This window comes from Miscanthus floridulus, chromosome 11 (assembly GCF_019320115.1).
Source record: "Miscanthus floridulus cultivar M001 chromosome 11, ASM1932011v1, whole genome shotgun sequence".
NCBI classification, from domain to species: domain Eukaryota; kingdom Viridiplantae; phylum Streptophyta; class Magnoliopsida; order Poales; family Poaceae; genus Miscanthus; species Miscanthus floridulus.
Window position 1 is genome coordinate 5,025,467 of NC_089590.1, and position 27,948 is coordinate 5,053,414.

The 27,948-nt window shown below is 41.4% G+C and overlaps 4 protein-coding genes across 4 annotated transcripts; 3 read left to right on the forward strand and 1 right to left on the reverse strand.

The window, feature by feature from the left end:
* Positions 1-2,528: 2,528 nt before the first annotated feature.
* LOC136492935 (fe-S cluster assembly factor HCF101, chloroplastic) lies at positions 2,529-6,688 on the forward strand. Its single transcript, XM_066488962.1, has 15 exons — positions 2,529-2,734; positions 2,819-2,926; positions 3,089-3,231; positions 3,332-3,382; positions 3,693-3,848; positions 3,933-4,076; positions 4,156-4,298; positions 4,452-4,521; positions 4,611-4,706; positions 4,797-4,886; positions 4,973-5,026; positions 5,338-5,461; positions 5,622-5,746; positions 6,070-6,192; positions 6,322-6,688. Exons 1-15 carry the CDS (start codon positions 2,647-2,649, stop codon positions 6,403-6,405), a joined length of 1,599 nt encoding a protein of 532 aa, XP_066345059.1. The 5' UTR covers positions 2,529-2,646; the 3' UTR covers positions 6,406-6,688.
* Positions 6,689-9,039: 2,351 nt separating this feature from the next.
* Positions 9,040-12,549, reverse strand: LOC136492936 (serine/arginine-rich splicing factor RS31-like). Its single transcript, XM_066488963.1, has 6 exons — positions 12,397-12,549; positions 12,128-12,280; positions 10,907-11,019; positions 10,527-10,756; positions 9,905-10,117; positions 9,040-9,374 (listed from the first exon to the last, which is right to left on the reverse strand). Exons 2-6 carry the CDS (start codon positions 12,231-12,233, stop codon positions 9,320-9,322), a joined length of 717 nt encoding a protein of 238 aa, XP_066345060.1. The 5' UTR covers positions 12,234-12,280; positions 12,397-12,549; the 3' UTR covers positions 9,040-9,319.
* A 2,841-nt stretch (positions 12,550-15,390) lies between these two features.
* On the forward strand, positions 15,391-16,118 carry LOC136490602 (uncharacterized). Its single transcript, XM_066486807.1, has 2 exons — positions 15,391-15,659; positions 15,765-16,118. Exons 1-2 carry the CDS (start codon positions 15,600-15,602, stop codon positions 15,945-15,947), a joined length of 243 nt encoding a protein of 80 aa, XP_066342904.1. The 5' UTR covers positions 15,391-15,599; the 3' UTR covers positions 15,948-16,118.
* Positions 16,119-18,859: 2,741 nt separating this feature from the next.
* LOC136494314 (pyruvate dehydrogenase E1 component subunit alpha-3, chloroplastic) lies at positions 18,860-23,734 on the forward strand. Its single transcript, XM_066490482.1, is given in 5 exon segments — positions 18,860-19,334; positions 20,046-20,135; positions 20,137-20,274; positions 20,277-20,835; positions 23,127-23,734. Coding segments are annotated over 5 exon segments (1,287 nt in total). The 5' UTR covers positions 18,860-19,112; the 3' UTR covers positions 23,405-23,734.
* Positions 23,735-27,948: the final 4,214 nt, after the last annotated feature.

Below are 27,948 nucleotides of genomic sequence, written 5' to 3' on the forward strand. Positions count from 1 at the left end.
ATGGGAATATATTCCTCTATAATTCCTTTAATCTTCCTCCAATCTAAACACAGCCTAAGGAAAGGAAAACACAATTCCTTTGTTTCAAACACCAAAACAGCAAACCTTTCCATAGGAATATATTCTTCTATGATTCCTTTAAACTTCCTCCAATCCAAACACAGCCTAAACCCAAGAAAAAACCCTCTAAGGGCCTGTTTGGAACACAGGAATTAAAAACACGGGAATAGAAAAAAACGCAGGAATGGGGTGAGTGTGTAGTGGTAAAACAGAGTAAAGGAAAAACGTGGGAAATAACTGAAGGGGTGTTTGGAACGCAGGAATCCATAACACAGGAAAAACGCAGGAAGTAACACTGCGCAGCTGAAGGAAATCAAAACCAGAGATCTGAGTGGATTATTTTTTTCCTTTGAAACGAGCGTTTGCGGGAGCCTTTCCTCTGGAAAGGAACTCACGAATCCTCCATTCCAAACGACGCTACAGTATTTTAAACTATAGGATTCTGATTCCTTTAGAATTCCTTTGAAAATCCTGTAAACCAAACTGTAGAACCAACAAACCTAATAACTCAAAGTAAACCAGTGCTGCGAACACTAATCACAACCCTCTGTTGCGGCCCCTAATCTCAACTCTAGTGGTGAAGAAAACACTAAGCGCCAAAATGCTTATTTCTAGGGATGGTAAAAATATTGTAAACTAGGAGGTCATTCAAAATTATGGGATACATACCAATACACAACAAAATACAAATATATATTTAGTTATAGGTGTGTACAAATGCTGTGAACTGGCGTGGGCAAACAAAGAATCGGGGTACAAAACAGTTCGTCCCTCAATGCTATTATGTAGGGGATATAAAAGCTAAAAACTAGGTGTATTGAAAATTATAGGGACACCCAAGTTTAAAATGCCATCATGGGTGAGGGAGAGCGGTTGCTAAATGCTGTAAAAATAGGTGGCATAAAAATATAATCCACAAAACAAAATCACCTAAATATTAATAGAAGGGGTATGCATTTTCATAACTTTTTTTTTTGGTGCCGCATTTTCATAACTTGTGGTCATATAAAGTGGAGTATAATTGTTGATAACTAGTAGGCGTACAATACAAATATAGTGAACAAAATGCTAGGATCGACCAAAAAAACTAATTTTTACTAGTGGTATAAATGCTTGAAGCTTGGTGGACATTCAAAATTATAGGATAAGTAACAATTACACAACAAAACACAAATACATAATCGAGGGGTACAGATGCTATGAACTTGGAGCAAACAAAAAATCAATATCATCTATCGCCCTGAAAGTACTGTTGGCTGATTTGTTGTGAGACAAAAATAATATTTGTTGACTGAAAAAAGTACGGCTTATAAGCCAAGCGAACAGGACGATAAAGTTTCATGAACTATTGTATAACTACATATAGGGAACTGCGCTTCCATAAAGTTTCATGAGCTACTATATAACTACATATAGGGAACTGTCTATGAAATGGAAGCCACCGGAGGAGGGAACTCTGAAGATCAATATGGATGGAGCTTTCCTACACGAGAGCTGTACAGGTGCAACAGGCGTGGTGTTGCGCCGGCATTGGCTCGGTGGATGAACTCGGTGGGTTCAACGCTCTTGGTCGAAGCGCAGGCGTTACGAGATGGCATTTGGCTTATCCCAGAGATCATATCGTTGTTGAAACTAACTCCCTGGAGTTGGCCTCGCAGAGGGAAACATCGATCAGAAATCACTACGATCTTAGATGACGAGCAGCAAGAGATCAGCAAATTTTGCGGCTCACCTTTGTGCTCAGCATGCTTCGGTGACGAGGCAGAATTTTGGTTGGCTTATCCCCTGGCTTCTTGCAGCGTTGTCTGCAATCTGATTGTAACGATTCTATATAAGCAATGAAGCATTTCTTTCTAGGAAAAAACTACATATAGGCCGGTAAAATAAAATCAAAGCCTGACAACCTCAAGCCATCATGAAGTTCAATACGCTAAGGAATGTGACGAATCAACTGAGCAATTGGAAGGGATTTGGGAGAAAATTGACACCCCTAGCAGCAAATTAAGCAATGTGTGTACTGACACGTGAGACCAGAGGTGCAACTGTGCGAGAAACCGATTGATCCAATGAAATTTACGGTGTGTTTGGCTTGTAAGTCACTCCATGCATGCTTCATGAGATGATGCATCGTAAGTTCATCACATAACTTTGGTGGAATCAATCAATTCCTCATGCGTATACTAATTATTAGCTCGTGAGGAATGTGGATGGATGAACTCATTTCATTCAAAAAAAATAAAGGTGAGAAATGAGAAGATGATAGACCACCTCATTTCAAAAATCAAATACACAAACAACGGAACGTTGTATTAGCTTTCCCCATTTTTCTTTCTTTCTTTCTTTTTCCCGCTGCTGCAAAATCTGGGCGTTTTCGTGGCGCAGGCCGAGAGGCCAGAGGACGCCAATCCAATCCTTATCCCCACGTGTGTTATCCTTCCGTTCCCGCCGGCCTCGATTTTGTGGCTGGGGGTGAGCTCCTGCAGCCCTGCTCTCCTCCTCCACCTCAACAACGACGCCACCGCGGGCTCATCTCATCAGCTTGTGGCCACCACGGGAGGCGACCGACAAGTCTTTGTCCGGTCGGCAATGCAGACCCTCCATGCCTCGCCCGCCTCCTTCCTCGCGCCGCCCGCTCCCCAGCTCCTTCGCACAGCGCCGCCACCAGCCCCGCGAGGTGAAGTGCCTCTCCGCGTCGCATCTCTCTTGTTCAAGTACGTCATGCTGAATCACTGATGACTCCGTGGTTTGGTTCCTGCAGCAAACGCTGCTGCTCTTGCCGCGGTGGCCAACCGGTCGCGCCCCTGGTTCCCCCCGCCGCGCCACGCCTGCCGTCGCAGTCGACGCGTGACGTCTGCGTCGTCCGGTGGTAAGCTTCGAGTTCTTGCATGGAAAACTTGGAAAACAATCCTAAAAAGAATTGCCCTGTAATTAGCTCTATGCATGGTGTTGCGCTGATGCCTGTCTAGTTGATGTTTCCTGTGTGACGTACGTGTGCATTTTGCTCAAATCGTTGGGTTTAATTCGTCAGCTAGTGCGACCGTGGCCTCCGTGGATGATGCCAAGACGGATGTGCTCATAGCCCTCTCCCAAATTATCGATCCTGATTTCGGCACGGACATCGTGTCCTGTGGGTTCGTTAAGGATTTGGAGATCAGTGAGGCCTTAGAAGAGGTAAATGGAAATCTTTTACCAAAAGATGAATCTGATTAATGTGAGCTGCACATTTATTGGAATCGGCGGATTATTTTTGGTTCATACGGCTATATTTCAGGTCTCATTTCGTCTGGAGCTGACGACTCCGGCATGTCCAATCAAAGACGAGGCAAGTGTAACACCTTTATCTGATTTCTGAAGAACTATTCACTAAATCTTTGCTTTGGCCTTTTGGGCTGCTAAAGAAAAAGAATAATGCTGAAACGTCTTAACTTCATGTTGTACTTATTGTTCGTGGATTGATGGATGTGAACATTTGGTTCGTAAATCTGCTAGTCAAAAGCAATCAGCTTCATAACTAAAGTAGTAAATACTTCTTTTTACAAGATTGCATTATCATTCTGACTTCTGAGTGCAAAACTAATGTAGTGAATACTAGCCATTTTAAGTGCAAATCTCTACTGCCTTGTGCCGTACAGTTCGAACAAAAGGCGAACGAGGTTGTTGCAGCACTTCCATGGGTTAAGAAGGTAGATGTCACAATGTCTGCGCAACCCGCACAGCCAACGTATGGAGGGGAGCTTCCAGAAGGACTACAGAAGATTTCCAACATCATAGCAGTTTCAAGCTGCAAGGCATGCAAGAATTCTGTAACTTCGTGCATATCAACAAATCTCATAGTTCATTTCACTAAAGAAAAATCAGTTTTTTTTTCACAGGGAGGGGTTGGGAAATCAACCGTTGCTGTAAATCTTGCGTATACACTAGCTGGAATGGGTGCCCGGGTTGGAATCTTCGATGCTGATGTCTTTGGTCCAAGCTTACCAACTATGGTTTCTCCTGAAAACCGGTTGCTAGTGATGGTAAACCTCCTGGATGAACTTCTGTATTAGCATGGAATTTGGTACTTGCACTAATAATGGTAAACAGACTTACCTTTAGAACCCAGAAAACAGAAGTATTCTTCCGACCGAGTATTTGGGCGTCAAATTGGTGTCCTTTGGATTTGCTGGACAAGGAAGAGCCATCATGCGAGGTCCAATGGTTTCAGGAGTCATCGATCAGCTGCTGACCACTACTGATTGGTATGCAAACTTACAAGGCTATAATTGATACATGTTAAAAGAAATCACGTGCACATAAATAAGATAGGACAATCCAATTCACTAGTATATTTCTGAGAACCTTCTTAGTTTCCTTACACTAAAGAACTTGACAGTATCCTTTGATTCATAAAGGGGTGAACTTGATTACCTTGTCATTGATATGCCTCCTGGAACTGGTGACATACACTTAACACTCTGTCAGGTGCTACCACCAGCCCTCTATGCTGTACAAATCATAGTAACATCAATAGTCCTTCAAAGCATTGTGAAATATAACGTCTGAAATATCAGGTGGCTCCACTGACTGCAGCGGTGATTGTTACCACCCCTCAGAAGCTGGCTTTCATTGATGTTGCAAAGGGAGTAAGGATGTTCTCTAAACTGAAGGTGTGTTGCACAATTTGATACATTATAGAAGTCTAGCGTTTGTACCTAATCTTACATTGACTAGTTTCTGTATCCTCTTCTGTCGCCAAGGTTCCTTGTGTTGCAGTTGTTGAGAACATGTGCTATTTTGATGCTGATGGAAAACGTTTTTACCCATTTGGACAAGGTTCTGGAACTCAGGCAAGACATCAGCATTTCAATTATTTCATAGCATAGTTATCTTGTGTAGTTGTTGAATTGCTTTTAAAATGCAATGCCTGTTTCAGGTCGTGCAGCAGTTTGGAATACCTCACCTCTTTGATTTGCCAATACGGCCAACTGTAAGTTCAGTAATAGCTACTTATCGTTGACTAAGGGGGTGTTTGGATCCCTACTGGATTATAGTAATTAGATAAAATAATCTGAAGGTGATATAAACATCCTAGACTATGGTTTGGATTAAAATAATCCAACGGCCAGATTATTGTAATCGTTATTTATACTCCAACTAACAATGATCCACCTCTATAATCTCTAGGGATCCAAATGGACTAAATTATTACAATCTATAATCCAAATTACTATAATCCAATTGGGATCCAAACAAGCCCTGAATAAGAGAGCAGAAATCACAGTTTGGTAATTTTTGCAGCTTTCGGCTTCTGGAGATACTGGAATCCCTGAGGTCGTGGCTGATCCGCTAGGGGATGTGGCTAATATATTTCAGAATCTTGGAGCATGTGTTGTTCAACAATGTGCTAAAATTAGGCAACAAGGTAAATAGATGGAAAAGTAGTTCAGGGAAGGAGATGACCTCAAATATTGACACAAAAAAATAAAGGACCAAATCAGTTGTGCAGCACATGTTCTGAATACACATACATACTACAGAAAAGAGACACTTTTCTTATGAATTATTGTTTTTCTGTTTGTCAGTTTCAACAGCGGTGTCCTATGATAGATCCATTAAAGCAATCAGAGTGAAAGTGCCAGATTCAGACGAAGAGTTCTTGTTGCATCCGGCAACAGTTAGACGGAACGATCGATCTGCTCAAAGTGTGGTGTGTATATGTGCTTTTCAGCATTCAGTATGTGGGATATATGTGATTTTAACATCAGTTCTTAAGGATGACAACTCAAAAGTATCTTTATGTCATTAAGTTGCAAATGTTTCTACTTGATCATGGTCAGCATCATCAAAGTACAACATCTACTGATAGTCCTTTTTATATTTTTTATTTCTACTTAATGAATAGGCAGTGATCTTGCCTTTTTTCTAAATAAATCCTTATGTTTTTTAAAAAAAAAAATAGGTCATGCATGGTAAACATATTTGCTGCAACATTGTTTTTCCCTGTTTATAACTACAAAGTCCTTATTGCAGGATGAATGGACAGGGGAGCAGAAGGTTCAGTACAGTGATATACAAGATGACATCGAGCCACAAGAGATTAGGCCGATGGGAAACTATGCAGTTTCTATAACTTGGCCTGATGGATTTAGTCAGGTAAAACGATAAAGTTTGGATTCACCATCATAAGTATTGTCATATTTGGAGTCTATTAAAGTTCTAAAACTCACTTAACCTGTCATATCCATTTCCTGAAAAATGCATGCATACCTGATGCTTCTGCAGATAGCACCTTATGACCAATTGGAAATGCTGGAGCGGTTAGTGGATGTTCCGAGTCCAACAGCGTCTGCAGTGGCCTCATCATGATACAGTAGAGAGAATATTCAGTTATCAAGGGGGCAAGAAGACAGACTTTTAGCTCCCAGAAAATTTATAGGCCTACAACGAATTTTGAAGGAATTTTACAGTGTAGAACCATCATCAGTTAATTGTTTATTGAATAAAAAAAGGCAGCATCCTTCATTCCCGATAGTAGTGATCTGAAATGATGATATAATAAGTGGTAGACATGTTTTTTCCCTTTCATTATTTCACTGTAATCACAGGTGATATTTTTCTGAGTATAAAGAATTATGAATACCCTAATCCATTTTGAACTAATGAATTCATAATGATTGGTGATCAAACACTTCTATATTCATGAGTATGAAGAATTATGGACACCCTAATCTATTTCGAGCAGGTGAATGCATAATGATTGGTGATCGCTCTCCCTCTCTCTTCCTAATGCGTTACTCCCTCTCCGGTCAGAAAATTTGATGTTCTGACCGGAGGTTGCAGGCCAATTAACGAACGGAGCACATGACAGTGTAAATGTCATATTTTCTTATAGTGGAAACAATTACAAATCCCAAAGCCGACTGAAATAGGTAGGGATGAAACCGGATCAGATACAGACGGATACCAGTGATCCTGCATTATGTCCCATATCCCGTATTATATCCCATATTTTTTCTTTTTCTTAGATCTTAGAACCGGATACAAATCATTCGGATATTGATATCTATCTCATGTACATATCAGAAATCCAATATTGAATATTCGGATTCAAATACGGTCGGACATGTTCGGATTCAGATACGCACTATCCATATGGAGTTTTGACCTTTTTGGGACGGACAATATCGGGAAATATCCGTTTCGTGTTTATCCCTAGAAATAGATCAGTAGAATGCTTTATTATGAAAGAAGAAAAACGTGGAGAGGAAACCGAAAGTGGAAATCTAATGCATGTTTTTGGTCACATATCTCCAAAACCTATACTATAGATTTTCTGTAAAAGATGTCATCCACAAAACAGCATCAAAGCTAGAAATACGATTCACTTCAGCATACGTATACGTTGGCGGTTTTAGTTGCACAGCAAATCCCCCTTCTTCCCCAAACAGCTTCGCCGACGAAGCTCAAATCATGAAATTTGCCAATGCTTCCGGCAAACCAAGTCTCATGAAAATGTGTAAACTGCTATAGCACGACAAGAGAAGAGAAGGTGCAACCTTGGCGGTTTTCACGAAATTTGCCAATGCTTCCGGCACCCCGCCTGTTGGACCAATGTGGAAGGCTATTTTGCTTGGGCTGCTAGGTTGTTTCGGCCTCGGTTGCAAACAAGATTTGGGCTATGGTGGTTAGAAGAAGAGGAAGGTTTCCTATTTGATTTTAAAACCACATTCAAAGTTGGATGTAATTCCAAATTAAAATCTCTAACATATAATCATCACATGATTGTGTTTATTAAAGGCTTTCTAAATTTACGTAAATCTAATTCTGGCCTATGTTTCTCAGGTTTCACCAATATTCACAATGAAGTTTTATATTTCAACAACTTTTGGAAGAAATACAAAGTTAACTACTCCCTCGGCTCCAAATTATATCACTTTAGTTTTGTCCTGAATCAGGAATTTTCTAATTTTGGCCAAGTATGTACAAAAATATTAGCATCTGCAAGTTGAAATAAATACGCTAGCAAACTGAGCATAAGCTTGGTAAAACTTGTCCACCCAGAGTTAATTTCTTAACAGGTGCTCCTACTTTTCTAGATTTATTCTAAGTTTTAAATATTCTAAGATTTAATAGTGTTATTCTTTCAGCGGGAGATCACCATCAACAACAATGTGCCTATGATGACTTTATCAATCTCGCGATCTACCGTCTTAGGGCTTGTTTGGTTGACCGCCACCACCGGACCGGCCACACTACAGCACCCTCTTAAGTGCTGTTTGGTTGCTCATTCAAGTTTGGCACGCCACACATCTTTCTACAGCTTCTCAGTAGGAATTCTCACCACATGTGTGGCGGAAGAATTTGCCGCCACAGCCTCTGGCGCGGCCACAGACTTTGGCGTTTGGCGTGGCTCGCTATAATCTTCCAGGGGTGCTTATATGGATGAGTATGTGTGCATATTGTGATTTGAACTAAAACTAGTTGCATGTTGTGGTTGTAGATGGTGGTATATGTCTATAAACTTAATTAAAGTTAAGAAAGTTTTACTTAACGAAGCTAATGCTAGTTATAACTTGGAATGGAGAGAGAAATTACAATGTTGATAATAAACCGGATCTCCACGCGTGCGCTGTCAACATTCTCGGCCAGGCTGCAGGAGGGGGGCAGCAGCCCACGAGGACGAGGTGGACGACCTTATGGGAAAATAGTCATAGCTAGATTCTAAAGATCGATAAATACTCCGTAATAAGATTTTTATAACTGGCAGGACAATTACAATGAAAATTTCCCATTAAGGCCTTGTTTTGATGTTATCGATCCACATGTATAATGTATTGGGGTTGATTAGAGTGGAATTTAGTTCAAGTTTCACTCTAATCCACACCAGCACATTTGACGCAAATCCGACTACATTCAAACCCTACGAAAGCCTGAATTGCCATGCTTGGCCCGTAGGAAACAAAGAATCGCAACTGCACTCAGTTAACAGATAGCAGTGGATGACAAAAGACGGTAAAAGCTGTAAAATAGAGCTCGAGAGCATCTCGAGGCAAGACAACTGATAGCAGCCATATGACAACATTGCATGTAGTAAAGTCTGACAATCACATAGCATAACTAAGTACAGGTCACTCTAGACTCTAGAGACAGGAGTTTAAGGCAATTAAGGTGATACTCCGGTACAGGGACAGTAAGTTCTTGCTACTGGGTGCAGCCCTGGAAAAAGGCCGATATAAGTTGCAGATAGCCTGTAGCACCATCTTACAAAGATAATTCTCGATTAGTCATATGCTCTTCGGTTCACACGTGGGGATCTTGATCGATAAGCAGGAGATCTGCAGATTATACAATTATGTTCTCATTAGATAACAAGACAAGCCCTAATAAGTTGAAATACTAAAGGGCAGCAGTAAGCTGAAAACTGCAGCCTGAACAAAAAAGATGAAATGGTTGCAACCAAGAGAGGTTACATGGCACATCACGTATTTTCTGAGAAAAATATTCCATAGGACCAGGTTTGCTCAAAGAAACCTTAAGCTTGAATTCAGGACTAAAAATTTTAAGGACTCTGACTAAACCTTGAATTCAAGTAAACTATCAACCATGATGGAAGTAGGTAATAAAAAAGAGAAATCAAACAAATATATATACCAAACAAAAACTAACTGCAGGCGCTAATCATTTAACTTGATGGTACAGGTACAAGAGACTATCAAGATGTCCTTATTATTAAGACCGTACAAGAGACCATCAAGATGTCCTTATTATTAAGACCGTGAAGTGGGCTCCAGAAGCCCTTCTACAGTCATATGACATGGCATCAGGACAAGTATGTATACCAATGAAAACAATCCAAGGGCATTACCTCCGATAGCGATCACGAACAGGACTTCTGACATATGAACCATATACAGGACTTGCTGGGCGACCATAGTCTGGACTAGGCCGTGACCTGTACACTGGGCTATCACCCCGCCTACCATAGCCACCACCTCTTCTTGGGCTGTCGTACCTATCACTCCGTTCATCATCATCCCTAAAGGCATACTCAACAGAAATCACCCTGTCCAAAAGCGTGCTGCAGAAGGGTTGGACACATTAGCATCATTATTACATATGAGCAGTGCAAACGAGCAAGAAGAAAATTCTACCAACAGTGCAAAAGAGGCATACATCAAAGCTAATGACATGAGTTTAGTGTCTACAATTAAATTAAATGGTATAGATGCGCGGAACTTTACATAGAAATTGAATGTCAAGTTCTGAACAAGTATAATTACAGAAAACTCACAAACTTTAACAACTTTAACAATTACTACAACACCTATGCTTTCTTTTATAATTTACAGCAAAAGCAAGGAACAGTTTAGAAATTCTAAACCCCAAATATTGAGTCAGTCATTGGAAGTCAAATATTGCTCATTTTATAGGACTTGCTACTGTGAAAATAGCTACATAGAAAAAAGTTTCCAGAGAAGGAGGCTTACGTAGCATGAGTAGCTTCAAGAGCCTTTCTGGCTTCTTCCAGTGTTTCAAACTGGACAAAAGCAAAGTTCTTCCTTATCCGAACACTTGATAAGTTCCCAAATGGTGCGAAGTGCCTTTCGATATCACTGACTCTTGTGTTGATTGGATCAAAGTTAATGACAAACAATGTCCTAGTTGGCTTAGTGTTTGCTTCTGGTTTGTTACCATCACGTCTAGCAGCTCGATCACCCTACATTAAATAATATATCACAAAAAAAAAAAGAATCAGAATCATCAAGTGAACTGACCACAGCATGATAATGCACAAATATTAGCTAATCAAAGTCTGCTTTACACACTAGGGTAAGGGTAGGGGGTTCAAAATAATACAAGGAATTACCCGTGACCACTCTACTGAAAGCCTGCGTCTGCCAGGGCCAAATGGATAACCATCAAGAGCCCGTATGGCATCATTGCCATCACGTTCATCCTCAAAGTAGACAAAAGCGAAGCCTACAGACGTAAACATGCAAGTCAGAACGATAAAATTTTGAATAACTAATGTCCAAACAATCACGAGAATATTTCCACTTCTGTTTTACAATAACAACTCAACACATCAGTATATCCAAACCTAAAAGAATCAGAAAAGTACTGCACCTGCATAGTTCTGATGGTATGAAGAGCACTAGAGTGGTAGATTCCATTCATGATGAGAGCTAAGCATGGTGTTGAACAACTTATATCCAAAGTAAGAAATTATGACCGGTGACATTGAACATGCTTTCACCATAAATATAACTCTTGCTTATCAATATAGTACACATAGTATGTTGTCATGCTGGTGATACTTCTAGGTCGTGGCATGGTAAGGCATGATGGTGCTGATGGCATGGCATGAATCACATAGTCCCGCTAAACATGCTCGAGCAGCAGTAACAGCGTTCATCAGGGCACATGAACAGATGGTTTCAAGTGAAGGAAATGATGGCCAGGTCAGTGAATGGAAGGAATTTCAGGAGTTGAGGAGCCCCGGGGGAGCTATGTTTTGCCCTGGTAGTTCCTGCGCCAGAGTAAAAATTTAAACATCTGCCTACTATTTATTACACAAACTGCAACTGCAGTTACATCGCAGCACACAAGCACAAGTCTGTGCTCTTTATGATGTAGATGTAACACAACTACAGTACAACCGCAAAGTATCAGAGTATCCTACTCACTTCAATTTCAGTCCCAGTTTAAAAACATATCTGTCCAAGTTCTGGACAGCAAAAGATTTGCTTGTTGACGTGTTCAAAACTTAGATGACAAATCATTTCAACAATTATATTAGCTAATCAACCAAGAATAACTGGAAACACTAATACAGCACTACTGGATGATGAATCTCATCAAAACAATTTATGGTACAAAACTTTCTCAGTCCCTCTATTTTATTTTTTTATACGAAATAGGGGGAATTCCCCCACCTTTTTTTTTCCTCAACTCATCGAAATTCACACATCAAGATATACCAACTGATTAGGTACATACACAATAAGATCAGATCGAACCTAAACCGACCGAAGGCGACGATAAACAAGGGGTGAGCAAAAAGGAGGGAATGCAAGGGCGAGCAGACCTGACTTCATGTCGATGCGCTCGACCCTGCCGTAGCGGTAGAAGAGGTGGTCGAGCTCCGAGTGGCGGGTGTCATAGTCCAGGTTCCCCACGAAGACCGGCCTCATCTTGGCTGCCGGCGAGTCGGCTACGAACAAATCCCCCGCAGAAAACCCTACGAAGAAACCAAACGGTAAGCGGATCCGTCCCGGGGCTGGGGTTTCACCGAGCAACGAAGGATCCGCGATGGGGAAATCGGAAATCCTGTGTAGGAGCAGGAGAGAGGAATACCTCCGCCGTCGTCGCGTCGCGCGGACGAGTGCAGACCGGAGAGCGAGGCAGGCGGCTAGGGTTTCGGCGATGCGGTGCTTCTCTTCTCTCCTCTCCTCTGCAGTTCGGCTATGACACCAGGTTGGTCGGTGGGCTTCACATTTACGAGTAATTCGGATGGGCTGGACTACTTTTACCTTTGAGCCCACATGCTTTCCAACCACCGGTGGCCCAGCTAGGCCTGCTTCAAAATATCAGACATCATCCTCCCGTTTCTGGGAGACGCAATGGCCTCGAGTGCTAAATTGTTTGCCACCCGTCCTACATTGGCACTCGAGCATCTTGGAGAGACTCTATTTTCCGAATGGAAAACAAATCCCGTATTCCAAAGGTATGTTTGGAATGCGGGATTTTTTCTCCATTCCTGTATTTTTTCTGTGAAATTAAACTGATTCCTGTGAAATTCCTGTGCGATTTCTGTGAAATTCCTGCGTTCCAAACATGCCCTAAATGCTTAGAATAGAGATTTTAGTGAAAAAACTATCATCCAACAGTTTATCTAAATGGTTATTTAAATATAGCCATCTTCTATTCCAAATTTTTCGCTAGGTAAAAATAAAAGACAAGAATGGCTCTCTAGACTGCTCACGAGATATAGAAAAACTGTTGGAGAGTGAAAAGATAAAGAAAACGATTTTTATGTAAATGACTCTCCAAATGATAATTTAGAGAGTGAGAGCATCTCCAACAATATCCCTACTTGACCCCTGCTCCAGTTTTAGGTAGTGGAGGCCAAAAATACAACTCCAGTAGGCCCCTACATTTGTTGGCCTCCTATTTTCCCCCTTCCCACCCTCTATTCCTGTTGCCCCCCTTCTCCACCGTGCAAAATTTTTCCCCTTCTTCCTTCCCTGCATGCAACTGTGCGAGGCTCGACTGCTATGCGGCGGCCCTGCCCGACGGCGCTGCCCTGCACATCCTGGCCCTCCCCCACGGCGACCCTGCTCGGCAGCGGCCCTACCCGGCGGCGCTGCCCCGACGCGGTGGCCTGCTTCTTCCTCGCGCGGCCGTCCGAGCGGCCTGCCCCGGCGGTAGCGCGACCAGCGCCGGCGGCGTGGCCTACTCGGCGCAGCCAGCCCTCGAGTGCGATGCGAGTCCCCTCCGGCTCGATGCAGCTCCCTCCGATGTGGCAGCCCCAGCGAGGCTCCCCGTGGGCGGCCGCTCCTCCCTTCCCCGGCGCAGCCTCCCCTCCCCTCCACGGCGCGTCCGCCCCTCCCCGAAGAGGCTCACCGGTGGCTTAGCCTTGCCCTGCTCCGTCCGTCCATGGAAGAAGAACATAACAGAGGATGACATATTGGTCCCACATGCCATTCTCACCTACAATGGATTGGGGTAGTCTGTTTAGGTAGCGTTGCTGGAGAAAAAAAAATGAAATTTGGGTAGTATAAAAATTGGTAGCTACCTAAACAGAGAAATAGGAGATGTGTTTTAGGTAGTATTGTTGGAGATGCTCTGAGATTTAGAGACTCTTGAAGATGCTCTGAGAGTGAGAAATTCTTGAATCATTTTTATTTTTAAAAAATAAGTTAAATTTTCTATAATTTTTTATGTTTAATTGAATCTATAGAAACTTAATTTAAATTAATACTAAAATAATTTTTACAATTTGAAATGGAAGAAATGCTAAATATATCATCTTAGACATGTTTAGAGTCATGGTAAAGGCCGAGATGTTGGGCAGCCAGAAAATTTGATGAATAGACTCGTAATGCACTGTCTCATCTAAAGTGAAGTCATTCTTCAAACCAAAAACACACTATATATGTCTATACCTTTGCTACAAGCACACCCCCATCACACACCCTCTTACCATTTTGGTGTGTTTCACAACCATCAGATCGTGAGCCTTTGATCTAACTATCAAGAGAGAGGAGTGAGGAACAAGGGCAATAGCTTTGAACAACCGTCGAGGAAAAAGACTGAGTTTGAGTTTCCTTCTCAAACAACAAAACTGGATAAAATTGTCTTTCGAAACTTCTAAAACCATTTGAAATTGCCTCCGGATCTCGTCATAAAGTGGTTTTTGAGGCAATTTCATTTTTTTACTAAAAGAAATCAAATAAACACTTTATATGGCTTTTAAATCATGAAAAAATCTCTAAGTCTCTAAAAATTTCATGAAAATCTTAGAGATAGATTGGGGGACGTGAACCCCAAATAAAATATTTAGAGCTCGTTAAAATGTACCTATAGGCTTCCAAAAATTAAGTTTCACTCTAGTTAAACAGAAAAACATCCCGAAGAAATTTAAAATTCTAAAGATATTTTTTATCATTGTCTAAACATATATTGAAAACTTTTCATAACAAAACACACGAGATGCAAACAACATGAATATAATGATTAATACATTCATATTAGTTGTATCTCATATTTTTATTGTGGAATGCTTTCAGAATCATGCATACTAATTGTAGCAGAATATTTATCTCGATGTGTACATGCATGTAACGGCTAGTTTCAGGGACTGTTTGGTTGAATTATGAAATATGGAAAAGCTTTTGTGTGCTATGAGCTATGAGAAAACTGTTATGAGCAATGTGGTGTGAAAAAAATATAAACTACTGGGTTAAAACAACTACAAAATCTATCCCTCTCTTTATCTCTCTTGAAATAGCCGTAAAACATCTCTCTATTATCACTCCTTTGGAAAAACAGAAAGCTGAAAGCCAAAAGTAGAGTTCAACGTGCTGCAAAAATTGTATTACGCGGAAGTAACTATTTGCTTTCAACAACCTATAGGAGTATCTATATATTATAAAATGCTCCTATCTATTGCTAACTACTTGCTCGCCATTTGCCATGCATCACCATCTATACTATACATCATCCATGACAGCAGGAAAAAGTGCACAATTCCTTCAAGAGGATAAGAAGATCCAATAGTGCTGTCACCGTGCTTTTTTGCTAGACTACAAAAGCTCACAGGGGCGAGCTACGTGGAGTCAAATGACACCAAGGCTCATGTACTGAAGATAGCCCTATCCTCATCTTAAGCTAGCTAGCCACTGAGACAACACTTCCTCTCCCTCCATTCTACAGAGGATGAAGCTTATATATAGAAAGAGAGACCATCCTTGTGCTTTTTATATGCTGAAAACAGCGCGGTGACAGAGTAACAAGTGAAATTACAACACTCCCACTAGTAGCTCAGTACAGCCCTCATGGCTTCTTCAGATGCTATATTGTCTTCGCCAGTGGCCAGCGACGGCTTCAAGAGCAAGGTTTTCTAAGTTTCTAATCCTACCATGATGTGAAATGTTCTCTACTAGTTTGCACCCTGATCTGAATTATGAGCAATTATCTGCTATTTTGCCATTTGGTTGCAGTTCTTGGCGAGCCCTGCAGTAGCAGTAGTTCAGGTGCCTGCAGATGCCAGCAGCAGTAAAACGCAGCAGGTGAAGATGGAGCTCACCAGCGGTGAGATTGCTTGCAAGCAGCAGCAGCTGAAACCGCGGTTCGCCCTGGAATTAGACGGGCTCAACTGCTTCGAAACCCTGGTCCCCCGCTGATTGACCGAGGAATCCATTCACTGGATATTTTTTCTTTTTGTGGATTTCTTGTTGTTTTGATTGTAATTTCCGAAGTTCATTAGGTTCCATTCACACGTATGTAAGTGTAACCCGAGTACAGTATTCGGATTTTTTATATTTTTATATTGCCGTTTGTTGTGGTAATTAAGAAAAAAAATTACACAAACATTCCTGTGGTTCCATTCTAGATGCTATCAGTATTTCAACTACTCTAACTATTTCGTTAAAAAAAACTACTCTAACTATCTGAAGTTCTAGTTGGATTGTTAAACTACTCTAACACTACTTAAGCGGCTTAAATATATTTGAAAATCAGCTTTAAATAGCTGCAATGTAAATAACCGCAATTGCCACAGCATGATCCAACTAGAACTTTAACTAGCACGTCTCACACACTGCGTGTGATTAATTAACCGTAGGAGCATGGTGATTGTAGTTTTCCTTTTTCAAGATTTATATCAAACTAAACTCAAGATCCACGCCGAATAATTGATCTAAGGGTTCTCTATAATGAGTTAAGCATCATTGCATATATATATATATATATGAAGGTAAACTCAATAAAGATGTGAACGAAGAACATATAAAGATAGAGCATACGACAATATCTACCCACATATAAAGATAAGTCTAATATTCTAGTCTTAGCTTATATGCATCCAAGTCAAGGGATTTTTAAACCACTCATTCTCATCCCCCTCCCCCGACTATTGCCAATCTACTTAGCCTACACCCTATCATGACCCTAGCTCCTATCTGCACTAGAGATTTGAAGGGTAGAGGATAGAGCATCACTAAGTAACCGTATCTGCCAGTATCTAGTTACCATGGACGAGGGCCAACATATAAGATATAATCACTACAATACATAACATTCCGCCCCCTTACATTAGTGTAAAGAAATAGCAACTCAAATGCATTGCCATCAAGGCTTTTGACAACATGGATGACTAGCGGTTCATGCATAAATAGAGTACAGAAATTTATTATACGCCTTGAACAACTCAACCAGAAACATGTGGCATCTATTCTCATCAAGTTGTTGTCTTCGTTTTCTATCGGGGGAGGGGGTTCTTTCATATTCATAGTCTACATAGGAAGTGATGCAAAATTAGAATCAAATCAACTTAATATGGGGTTGAACTGATCGAATCAAAGGCAAGTGAGCCATTCAACTCAAGCCTGATTTCTTGCTAAACATGCTTTGGTTTTATCCAATTTAGTTATGTGATAGCTCTTATAAGAGTATGTAGTACTCCATAATTTTCAAGTAGGTTCATCCATGCATATATCTTTAGATAAACATTTTTGTGTTCTTGGCTTCCTTATTTGGACATTCTCTTCTATCTCTTGTAAGGAACCATATATCTTCATTATCTTTGTCCTTATAAGCAAAGCCTGGGGGTACTAAGTGGTGAAAGATCATATGCCCCTAAAGCTGCCCTTTATAAGGGGTGAGCAGAAGATCTATGATCCTATTTTAGGTTACTAACGACAAACATTCGTTAGAACTAGCTATCTTCACGAGTCGGTGTGATTAGGTTGAGTTCTAGTAGCAAGATTGAAGGTTGATAGCTGAAATGTTGAGGACCACCAAGGTAAAAGGAAGAAGGGAATAATAATGATATATGATTCTAGCAATAATTAAGACAAGCTCTAGCACAAGCAAAGATGGTTGGTACACTTGATATTTCAAGGATTGAGAATCAATATACAAGTATAAAGAGGAGATATAAGAGATCATATTTAATGCTCATTTGTTGAAAATAAATGAGTGATGAAGATACTTGACAAGAGATTATATTAATGGATACATGGAAATATGTATAGTGTTGGTGGGCATAATCAACATCTATGCTTAAAGGACTAGGACAATTCATGAAGACCATTAGGCCGATGACAATCAAGACACACTAAAGAAGCTGTTCAAAAATTGAGAGTTTGTGGTGAAAACTGATGAGGTGGAATAAATTGGAGGTGATGTTATTTGTCGATTAACTTCAAATTGATAATCAACAATAATATAATGTGGAATGAAATTTTAATTTTTTTAATTAAGTGACGAAGTGAAGATATTGAAGATGTTGGAGTGTAAGGTGGCTTTCTACAGTAAAACAATGAAGGGCTAAGTGTAAGCCTTGATGGGCCGTGCGATAGTGAAGGGCAAGCAAAGAACATGGTACCAATGGACCAATCAAGTAGTGAAAGTTGAGTGAAGACTTTAGCTGTCATAAGCGGTGGGTCAATTTTTTACTTTTTATGTATCGTGTTTGCTCCCTTCTTAATAAAAAACGTGTTTCTACAGGGTCGTGGAAAAGAACACAAAATTTAAAAATAACTGATGAGGGAATTCATTTGTCAATGTTTTTTTTTATTTTCCTACATTAATTAATTAAGTAATTCAAAAAATTTAAAAAACAATGGATATTTATTTAAGACATTACCTCCTATAGTAAGTAGTAAGGTGAGTACCGTAGCATTGTCCTTGTGTTTCTGCATGCTCTTTTAAATTTTTTCTTTTAAATTTTTTCTCTTCCGTCAGTTCTTCTGAGTTTGGGTAAAAAGACTTTACCTTTTGTATACCGTTTTTACTCCATTCTTAATAAAAAAAAATGTGTTCCAGCACGGTCGCAAAAAAGAACATAATAGTTTGTGTGTTGTTTGGTGATTCCGACCCTACAAATAATCTGAAAACGTGGCACGCACCGGATGCATTGGAACAACAAAATGCCTAGTTCGTTCACATTGGAACAACAAGAACTCAAGAGGTCAATTATGCCAGATAAAAAAAACTCAATTATGCATTCTCGGCTTAGTTCTGTGGCAGATGAACAACCTGACCCCATGTCTGCATCGCAACGGAGTGGCATTACACAGACGCCAAGTAGGGACAAACCTAGGAGGGGCGCAGCAGCGCGGCGTGTGAGCTGGGCGGACCCTCCAAAGCCGAGCGTGAGCGCCATCGTCCACCGAGGACTCGCCTGCCTTGTTCTTCCTCGGTCTCTCCGCCGCCCACCATCTCCTTCCCCTCCTCTCTTTATACGCCACCGCGGCGGGGCCTCCCCCGTCCATCCCTCTGTTCCTTCACTGCATTGTCCCCCGAACCGTCCGGCCAGGAGGAGACAGCGGAGAGGGCAGAGAGAGATGGCGGCCGCGTCCTTCACCGCCGCCAAGTTCCTGGCGCCGGTGGCCGCGAGATCCGGCGGCGAGAGGGCGCCCCCGCTCCCCGCCGGCGCCTCCTCCTCCTCCTTCGCCAGGACCCTGCACCGCGGCGGGGCGCACCACCCGCGCCTGCGCACCGCACTCGCGGTCTCCTCCGACCTGCTCGCTGGGAACAAGGCCGCGCAGGCCGCCGCCACGCATCCGGTAAGGAGTTCCGCTCTCTGCTATTACTTTAGGGAAAAAAAAACGATCTTGGGTGCTGACGGAGCGTTAAAACCCGATCTTGGGCGCTCTTCACAGTTTAACTGTGCTGCGTGATTGGATCTTGGGCCAGCCCCTTGAGTGTGAAATTCTGATGCGTGGTATGGTTGAAGTCTAACAAGTTAGACTGATTGCATCCAAGTACTTTGTAGTCGCAATTCGGTATGCACAAGTGTAAATCTCACAAAACTTCACCTCCCAGCTTTGGAATCGTAGTGCTTAGAAACGATATCCTGGCCTCCTGAATCTCACTGGTGAGGACTCTCCTTTGTCCTGTACTCTAAAACTACTGCTAAAGTTGTCCTCTCGCTCTCAGATACTGCTCATGTGTGATCGGATACTATTCCATCTTATCAATTGAAACAATTGTTTAGTTAATATAAAGTCACTGATTGACAACTGAAACTGAAGTTTTCGCAACATAATTTGAATAGATCCACCATTTAGCTCTGTTCATGCCTGCAGCTGCAAGTCTGAGGCATCTGTGTTTTCAGATTCAGAACTGGACTGATACTATTTTACTGTCATCTAGCTTACCTAACTAGTAGTGCTTAGACTTGGAAAATGTCTTATTTGCCTTTCCGTTACTGCAAATTTATTCAAGTTGGGGACCACTGTGTGTGTTCTTAATTCATGGTTTGTCATTTTCTCCAGGCTGTTACACGGGAAGAGGCACTGGAGCTGTATGAAGACATGGTTCTTGGCCGTGTATTTGAGGACATGTGCGCACAAATGTACTACCGCTGGCAAGATGTTTGGTTTTGTCCACCTTTACAATGGCCAGGAGGCTGTCTCCACTGGCTTCATCAAGCTTCTGAACCAAGCTGATTGTGTTGTTAGCACGTACCGTGATCACGTCCATGCGCTTGTCCAAGGGCGTCCCGGCAGCGTTCTGTCATGGCTGAGCTCTTTGGCAAGGCCACAGGCTGCTGCCGTGGACAGGGTGGTTCCATGCACATGTTCTCCGCTCCCCACAACCTCCTTGGAGGCTTTGCCTTCATCGGAGAGGGCATCCCTGTTGCCACTGGTGCAGCCTTTGCTGCTAAGTACCGTCATGAGGTGCTCAAGGAGTCCAGCCCTGATGGGCTTGATGTCACATTGGCGTTCTTTGGAGATGGTACCTGTAACAATGGCCAGTTCTTTGAGTGCCTGAACATGGCACAGCTTTGGAAGCTTCCTATTGTGTTTGTTGTGGAGAACAACCTGTGGGCAATTGGAATGTCACACATTAGGGCTACATCGGACCCAGAGATTTGGAAGAAGGGGCCATCATTTGGAATGCCTGGGGTGCATGTTGATGGTATGGATGTCCTGAAGGTCAGGGAGGTTGCTAAGGAAGCAATTGAGAGGGCAAGGAGAGGTGAAGGACCAACCCTAGTTGAGTGTGAAACCTACAGGTTCCGAGGTCACTCCCTCGCAGACCCAGATGAGCTCAGGAAGCCTGGTAAGGATTACTTTCCTGTTTCATTTTATTTCAGTTTTGCTTTATAAGGAATGATGTTTATGGTATGAACAAGGCTAACTGACTGGAGAAATGTAAAGTGGCATTGATTCTTTTTACGCTTGTAGTGGTTTCATATAAACAGTCTCATCTTGATCTGAGTTCAAGTAATATACACTATATTAATGTTACTGTTATTTGCACATGGAAGATTAATATTCCCTGCACTAGTCCTGTGATCCTGTCTAGTGGCAGTGTGGCATCACAAACTAGTGAACCATGTAATATTTTAAAACATTAAAAACAGTACCTGACTCTATGTCTGAAAGTTTAGAAGCAATTATCATGTTAATAGTGCATGCAAAAAATTGATTGGAAATCTAGTATGTTTCTGCTGCTGCTGCTGTGTGTGTATTGGCATAGTTAAGACGCCCCTTTTTTTGCTTGCACCATAGTATATACATGCAGGATTGCCTATGCGGACACACATGATACTTGACTAGTAAGATAATATTATTTGATGAAATCTGGTTGGTCAGAGCAAGCTTGTTTGCAGATTCTGTGGTGTCAATGAAACTACCGAAAGAAACATTTTTCTCAGATTTCAGCTCTTCTTATCGTCATCGCAAATTCGCAATCATCTTATCTAAAATGTCAACATCTTGATAAGAATCTTTAGGATGTCTTTTAGCCACCTGCCCACCTCATAGGCTTCTAGGACCACTTGCCCTGGATTTTCTTTTCCTATTTCTGAAATTTCACTCTAACGTTCATGGCTATATGTGATGATGCATTTTGCTCTTATTTCGCTAATTAAATGCAGCTTCATAACAATCAACTTGCCTTCCCCCTTCATTTCTGAAGGAAAATGTTTTGGGGAACTTGATATTTTCCTGAAGGGACCACATCGTGTAGCGATGGTGGGAGAGCACAACATATAAGGCGGGATAACCCCCACCTATCAGGCTAGTCTTTTGGGTTGAGAAGGCCCAAAGGCCTTATATGTTGTCAGCTCCGTTGGACCTGGGACCTGTGGGAGCGCAGGCTCGTGGTAACGAGCCGGGCCGGCTGTAAGCCAGCTCCAAGATCGTGAACTCGGTGGTCACCACCGGTTCCAACAATTGGTATCAGAGCCGGTACCCGTGGTTAGAAAAGCTAAACCCGATAAAAAAAAATCTCGAGCGTCACATATGGCGGGGGCACCCTGATGTGTGACTAAGAGGGAGATTGTTGGGTTTAGTCCCACATCGTGTAGCGATGGTGGGGGAGCAGGCTAGTCTTTTGGGTTGGAAAGGCCCAAGACCTTATATGTTGTAGCTCCGGTGGACCTGGGACCTGTGGGAGCGCAGGCTCGTGGTAACGAGCCGGGCCGGCTGTAAGCCAGCTCCAAGATCGTGAACTCGGTGGTCACCATCGGTTCCAACAATTGGTATCAGAGCCGGTACCCGTGGTTAAAAAAGCTAAACCCGATAAAAAAATCTCGAACGTCACACATATGGCGGGAGCACCCTGATGTGTGACTAAGGGGTGTTGGAACCGGTGGTATGTGACGCTCGAGATTTTTTATCGGGTTTAGCTTTTTCTGACCATGGGTACCGGCTCTGATACCAATTGTTGGAACCGGTGGTGACCACCGAGTTCACAATCTTGGAGCTGGATTGTAGCCGGCCCGGCTCGTTACGAGCCTGCGCTCCCACAGGTCCCAGGTCCACTGGAGCTGACAACATATAAGGCCTTTGGGCCTTACTCAACCCAAAAGACTAGCCTGATAGGTAGGGGCTTCTTCCGCCTTATATGTTATGCTCCTCCACCATCGCTATACGATGTGGGACTAAACCCCAACAGAATGTAGGATATTTTTTTTGAACGAGTGGTTTCCTTGGCTATGCATTTTGTCCCAAAACTAAATGAACATTAATAAAGTTAATAAGGTCAGTGGCTGTCATAATTCCTTCACTTGTGTTTTTGATGCTTTAATCAGTTTGGATTGACATGTCAACCAGCGAACTATCTTGTTTTATGTAATGACTTGACCATACCTTTTCCTTCATTATTCACGTATGTAATTCGACAACTGAGTTGTTCAGCACATTTGCACCTTGTTTCATGACTGTCACAGGTCACATCACTACTCATATGTATATATGCATGTGTTCTCTTCATTTCTTCATCATACATGTTTGAGCACCTCACTTTTATTTTTGGCTCGGGTGTTCAAGCTTGCGTGGGTTTCTAGTCTTGCTGGAACATTTATTAAACTGATGACTCCCACCACAAAATGACTCTTTGCACAGATGAGAAAACCCACTATGCTGCAAGGGATCCTATTACGGCCTTGAAGAAGTACATCATCGAGCAGAACCTTGCAACCGAATCTGAGCTGAAGAGCATTGAAAAGAAGATCGATGATGTTGTTGAGGAGGCTGTTGAGTTTGCTGATGCAAGCCCGCATCCACCACGGAGCCAGCTGTTGGAAAACGTGTTTGCTGACCCCAAAGGCTTTGGTATTGGCCCTGATGGAACGTACAGATGTGAGGATCCCAAGTTCACGCAAGGCACCGCCCAAGTTTAAGGTTTTACGGAGGTTAATCTGCGCTCTCTACCACTGTACTTCGGTTCTCTAGTTTTGTCGAACCAATGTCATGTTAAAGATACTGTACGCATAAGGCTGGTTCATTTCTTTGATTCTTAGGTGCGTGTCTGATATTATTGTGTAATTTGTTCAAATGCTCAACTGATGCGTGCCCAGGTTTTATGAAATGTGCTGTAGCTCAACTTGTTCAGGGAACAGCTCAGTTTCTACATCTATAGAAGTCTGTGAAATGGTTTCGGGGGGAGTATCAGATGTAGTTCGAATCATTAGCTACCCTGTTGGGTAAGGCAATATTTGCAATTTCTATTATGGGCAGTGAAAACATAAACCTTTTTTTTTCAATGTTTTCCATGTTCTGTTGTACTGTTTGGGTAACTCAAGCTGTATATATTTCCTTTGTTATAAGTTGGAGTCACTATTCAAGTATTCACCCTGTCATTTGGAATCATGGCTTGCTCAAACTTTTTTTTTAAAGGATGGCACGCATCATGAAAACCGTTATACCTTTTCGTTCTACACGACTGTGGTTTGGTTTGATATGGTATACACGTGTTGGTTTACATCATAATGGACGGCTACTTCCAAGATGTTTATCTAGGAAGCACATGACATGACCTCAACACTAACCATACAACACATAACCCTAATTGGTCAAGTACTCTGGGCGTCAATATGGAATAAACTGTCTGCTGCCTTTTGTTTCTAGTTTGTTTAGCCACTCTATTTTACTTTTAGGGAACTTGCAATAATATATCTGTCTTCTTTCCTAGGTTGTTGGGCTAAGCTCATGAACATATAGGGTGAGATTCATTATTTGCATTGATTTTAGCCTGCATTAGGCCAGTGGTGTAGTCAGGATTTGTAGCTAGGGCGATCCATTGCTTAAAAAAATTAACTACTATGAATGTAACATAATGATATACAAGTATATGAATTTTGAAACATAATATGATTAAGTTAAAAAGGACATATGAACATCACAAAATTAAATAGGCGGAGTCTAGCTTGCTTAAAATAGATTATAGATTACATACCTATAATAGTTGAAAAACAGTACGTCACTACTTCCTCCTGTCAGGCTTGTTGTGTCTTCTAATAACCATGAAAGTGTTGATTATCTCATCTTCCTTTAATCATAAGAAAATGCCTTCCTCCTGTCAGGCTTGTTGTGTCTTCTAATAACCATGAAAGTGTTGATTATCTCATCTTCCTTTAATCATAAGAAAATGCCTCGTTCAAAAAAGTGACTAGATTCACCCAAAAGGCTATCTCCGCTCTTTTTCATGGTTCACAAATTTGCAAGAGAATTATACAATATTTTAATTTATTATCCCAGTAACCCAATGTTGCATAAAAAAGCCTATACATACACAGCATGTTCGTTTCGTCGTAAACGATTATGGATTATTTACTACTGGCTGGTTTGGTGTGAGATAAAAATATTGTTCCAACTTATAATCCACGATCATATACGAGCAAGCGAACAAACTGACAATTGAAATAAAATAGAACGCACTCTAAGTCTAGAACCTAATTAAATCAGTTTTGCATGGCCTAATGGCTTGATCGCTCCTGCTCTTAGGTCTATTTAGGGCTTATTTGCTTATAGTCTCTAAAAGAGGGAAAGACTTACGTACGAGCAGGCTGATTATTGACTCAAGAATTGCAGACGTAGTCTAGTTGAGTGTGCTACTGTATGTAGTGCTTCTCGCCCGCCGCGTTGAATCAGGAGACCAGCATGTTCGTTTAAACTTATCAGTCATGGTACAGTGTTTTTTATTATAACAAATCAGCTCTGCGAAGGTCGAAGCGGACCAACCATTACATTAGATAGACCTGCTATGCAGTACGACTCAAGTTAGCATAAATGTATATGGTGCTTGATTTCCTGGTTCCTGCACAAGCAAACTGTAGTATTTGGTAAAATTATGTTTTGTTGTTTACATTGTATTGCATGTAGTCATCTTCGTGTTGTAGTAGATGTCTTATGTTTCTAGTAGAGATAGAGATGTGAGAATATTTTATTTTTTATTATGTCCATCGGCTGGTACAAACTTGCATTATTGCTTATATATACAACCAAATCTGACCCGTACTAAGCTAATGCTGCTACTTTGAGCACTATGCAAACCTGCATAAGAACCTCCTCCGAGCTACACACTAGTATAATCGCAAAAGAAAAAAAAAGAGTTACACACTAGCATAGACAACCAAACATACTAGCCATTAACCTCCATGCAAGATTGGTTGTTTTGAATTTGGAATCAGAAAGCGATCCCTCTAGCCACTTGTCAAGAGCTTGTTAACTCTTTTTCCCCCTGATTGCAACTCATGTTTGCATCAATTCAGATTTAACAGAAATTTCCTAAATGATTCCTGCAACTCTAGTTTGTTTTGAGTTTGGAGATCACCTCAGGGCAATTTTTATAGCTAGCCCAAACTGACATTTCTTTGTGATGCTGCACTGCAAAGGAGTATCTGGTCAAAGGTTATTCTGAATGGTCGGTGTGCAATTTGGTCTGAACCAAATTCCATTGCTGGGAAGTCTGCTGTCTGCATGTTCACATGCCTAGGATTGAAATGGTCCACCAGTCATCAGTGTGGGAGGAACAGTGACTCCAGTCAATAAAAAATGGCGGCTTCTTGTTCAACATGGACGGAGAATGTCAAGTCAAATATACGATGCTAGCTTGCAAAGTACAACTTCTCAATTATCTGACCAGATCATGCTGAAAGTAACCTCTCCCGGTTGCCTTCTCGGAAGCAACATAAAAAAATTAAAAAAATAAAAACAAAACTACTCATTTGGTAAGAGAAACAGTCGTGTCAGATTAAGCGTCCCGTGTTCCTAAACTTGCCATTACAGTCAACCCAGCACTGCCGAACCCTCTGAACAGGTCATCATCTCCTTGCCGTACCAAAGAGTGCGTTCCTTCAGGCAATGGTCACCTATCACATTCATTCACACATGACAGTGCCAACCTTTTCTTGCATCCATTCAGTTAGCAGCAGCGTCGCAGCAGCATCATTTGTTTTCCCCTTTCAAAAGCATGAGGACGTACTGATGCCGTCTCCAAAGCAAGTTCATGTTGTGAGCCACACAAAGTTGACAAGCGGCAGCATCACAGGCTGTGAAGCAATGGCCGATTGCCAATTCGAGGGCCTGGCTTTTGGCCAGCTTCAGAAAGGATGGACTAGCCACGGGCTCTTGCAAAAAAGTTAGTTGGAGGTAACACGTCAAGTACCTACCTTCCTGTCATGTGACATATGGAGAAAGCAATATGATGATGAACTAGTCCATCACGCGTGCCCTTATGCGCGTAGTATATTAGGACTGATTATCATATACAGACGTAGAATTTTTGTTGGCAAAGAATTTATTTCTCTTTGACCACGACTGACTAAATAAATTCAGTTTAGTATGTTTAGAGAGAACACTGATAAGATGAGTAAGTTAATATATAGATGCATATAACCTGAAGATCCAGGTGGGCAAAAAAGGAGGAGCGCATACCTGGTTGATGCTGGTACCACTGAGAATCGAAATATTGAATATGTAAGAAACCAAGAAGGCAAATGTAATCAGGAAATGACATATGCGAAAAAACGTGAACAAATTGCACATATGAATACATTAGTGAACCACTAAATCAAATAATTAATTGAGCTGAGAGGTGAGAAATACACTGCCTATACACATGTAACTGGATTGTGTAAGAAGAGACGACGAAGCTATAAGAATCTGAATTACCATTATGTCAATATTGTAACTAACTTTCCTTAAAAGAGAACAACAAGAACATATAACATAAAAAATAGCAGCATTTATATAACCAAGACAATAGATATTGTCAACAAAATATTTCTTTTCAAACTAACCTTTGAGTTTCAAAATTTCTGAAAGCGCTATGGTGCCAAACTCAAAGGCATTACCATTTCAATGATCAACAACTCAACTAAGACACTACATGGAGTAAGTAATGGGAAAATAAGCTGAGTAAACAGGCACACAAGAAATTGTATCATAGAAAACAGCTGAGGACTACAGACTACATCCACATTCGGTGGAAAAGCAACTCAAGTATACAGACTACAGAAATAGTCACTAATAGTCACTTAAAAAGTTGTGCTATCAAGGGATGCTAACCCAATTGTACCTGCAAAGATTGTCAATGTTGTTGCTCTTGCCGGATGCAACAACAATTCCCAAACCTGAAATGTAAGCCATGAAGTTCATGAATGATTTGCCATATTTTCTTCCCAACAGAATTAGCAATTCAAATGAATGATGTGTAGATAAAATGGGTTAGACTGAGGAATGAAGACAAAGTGGTTCAATCCAGGCAATCTTACCCCACGAATGAACGATGCGTACATATGGGTTAGACTAAGGGATGAAGACAAAGTGGTTCAATCTAGGCAATCTTACCCAACACCAATGGTTTTGAGCTCAACAGCTAACTTGATGAGCAGGAAGTTTAACTAAACAGTAAATCTCCAATAATAGCCAAAACTAATTAGTG

Coding starts and splice junctions, on each gene's coding strand:
- LOC136492936 (XM_066488963.1), bottom strand. CDS start 12,233: ATGAGGCCGGTCTTCGTGGGGAACCTGGACTATGACACCCGCCACTCG. Junction 10,757..10,906: donor TTTCAGTAGAGTGGTCACGG/GTAATTCCTTGT, acceptor TATTTAATGTAG/GGTGATCGAGCTGCTAGACG. Junction 10,118..10,526: donor CTTGAAGCTACTCATGCTAC/GTAAGCCTCCTT, acceptor ACCCTTCTGCAG/CACGCTTTTGGACAGGGTGA.
- LOC136492935 (XM_066488962.1), top strand. CDS start 2,647: ATGCAGACCCTCCATGCCTCGCCCGCCTCCTTCCTCGCGCCGCCCGCT. Junction 4,707..4,796: donor GGATGTTCTCTAAACTGAAG/GTGTGTTGCACA, acceptor TCTGTCGCCAAG/GTTCCTTGTGTTGCAGTTGT. Junction 6,193..6,321: donor GGCCTGATGGATTTAGTCAG/GTAAAACGATAA, acceptor ATGCTTCTGCAG/ATAGCACCTTATGACCAATT.
- LOC136490602 (XM_066486807.1), top strand. CDS start 15,600: ATGGCTTCTTCAGATGCTATATTGTCTTCGCCAGTGGCCAGCGACGGC. Junction 15,660..15,764: donor GCGACGGCTTCAAGAGCAAG/GTTTTCTAAGTT, acceptor ATTTGGTTGCAG/TTCTTGGCGAGCCCTGCAGT.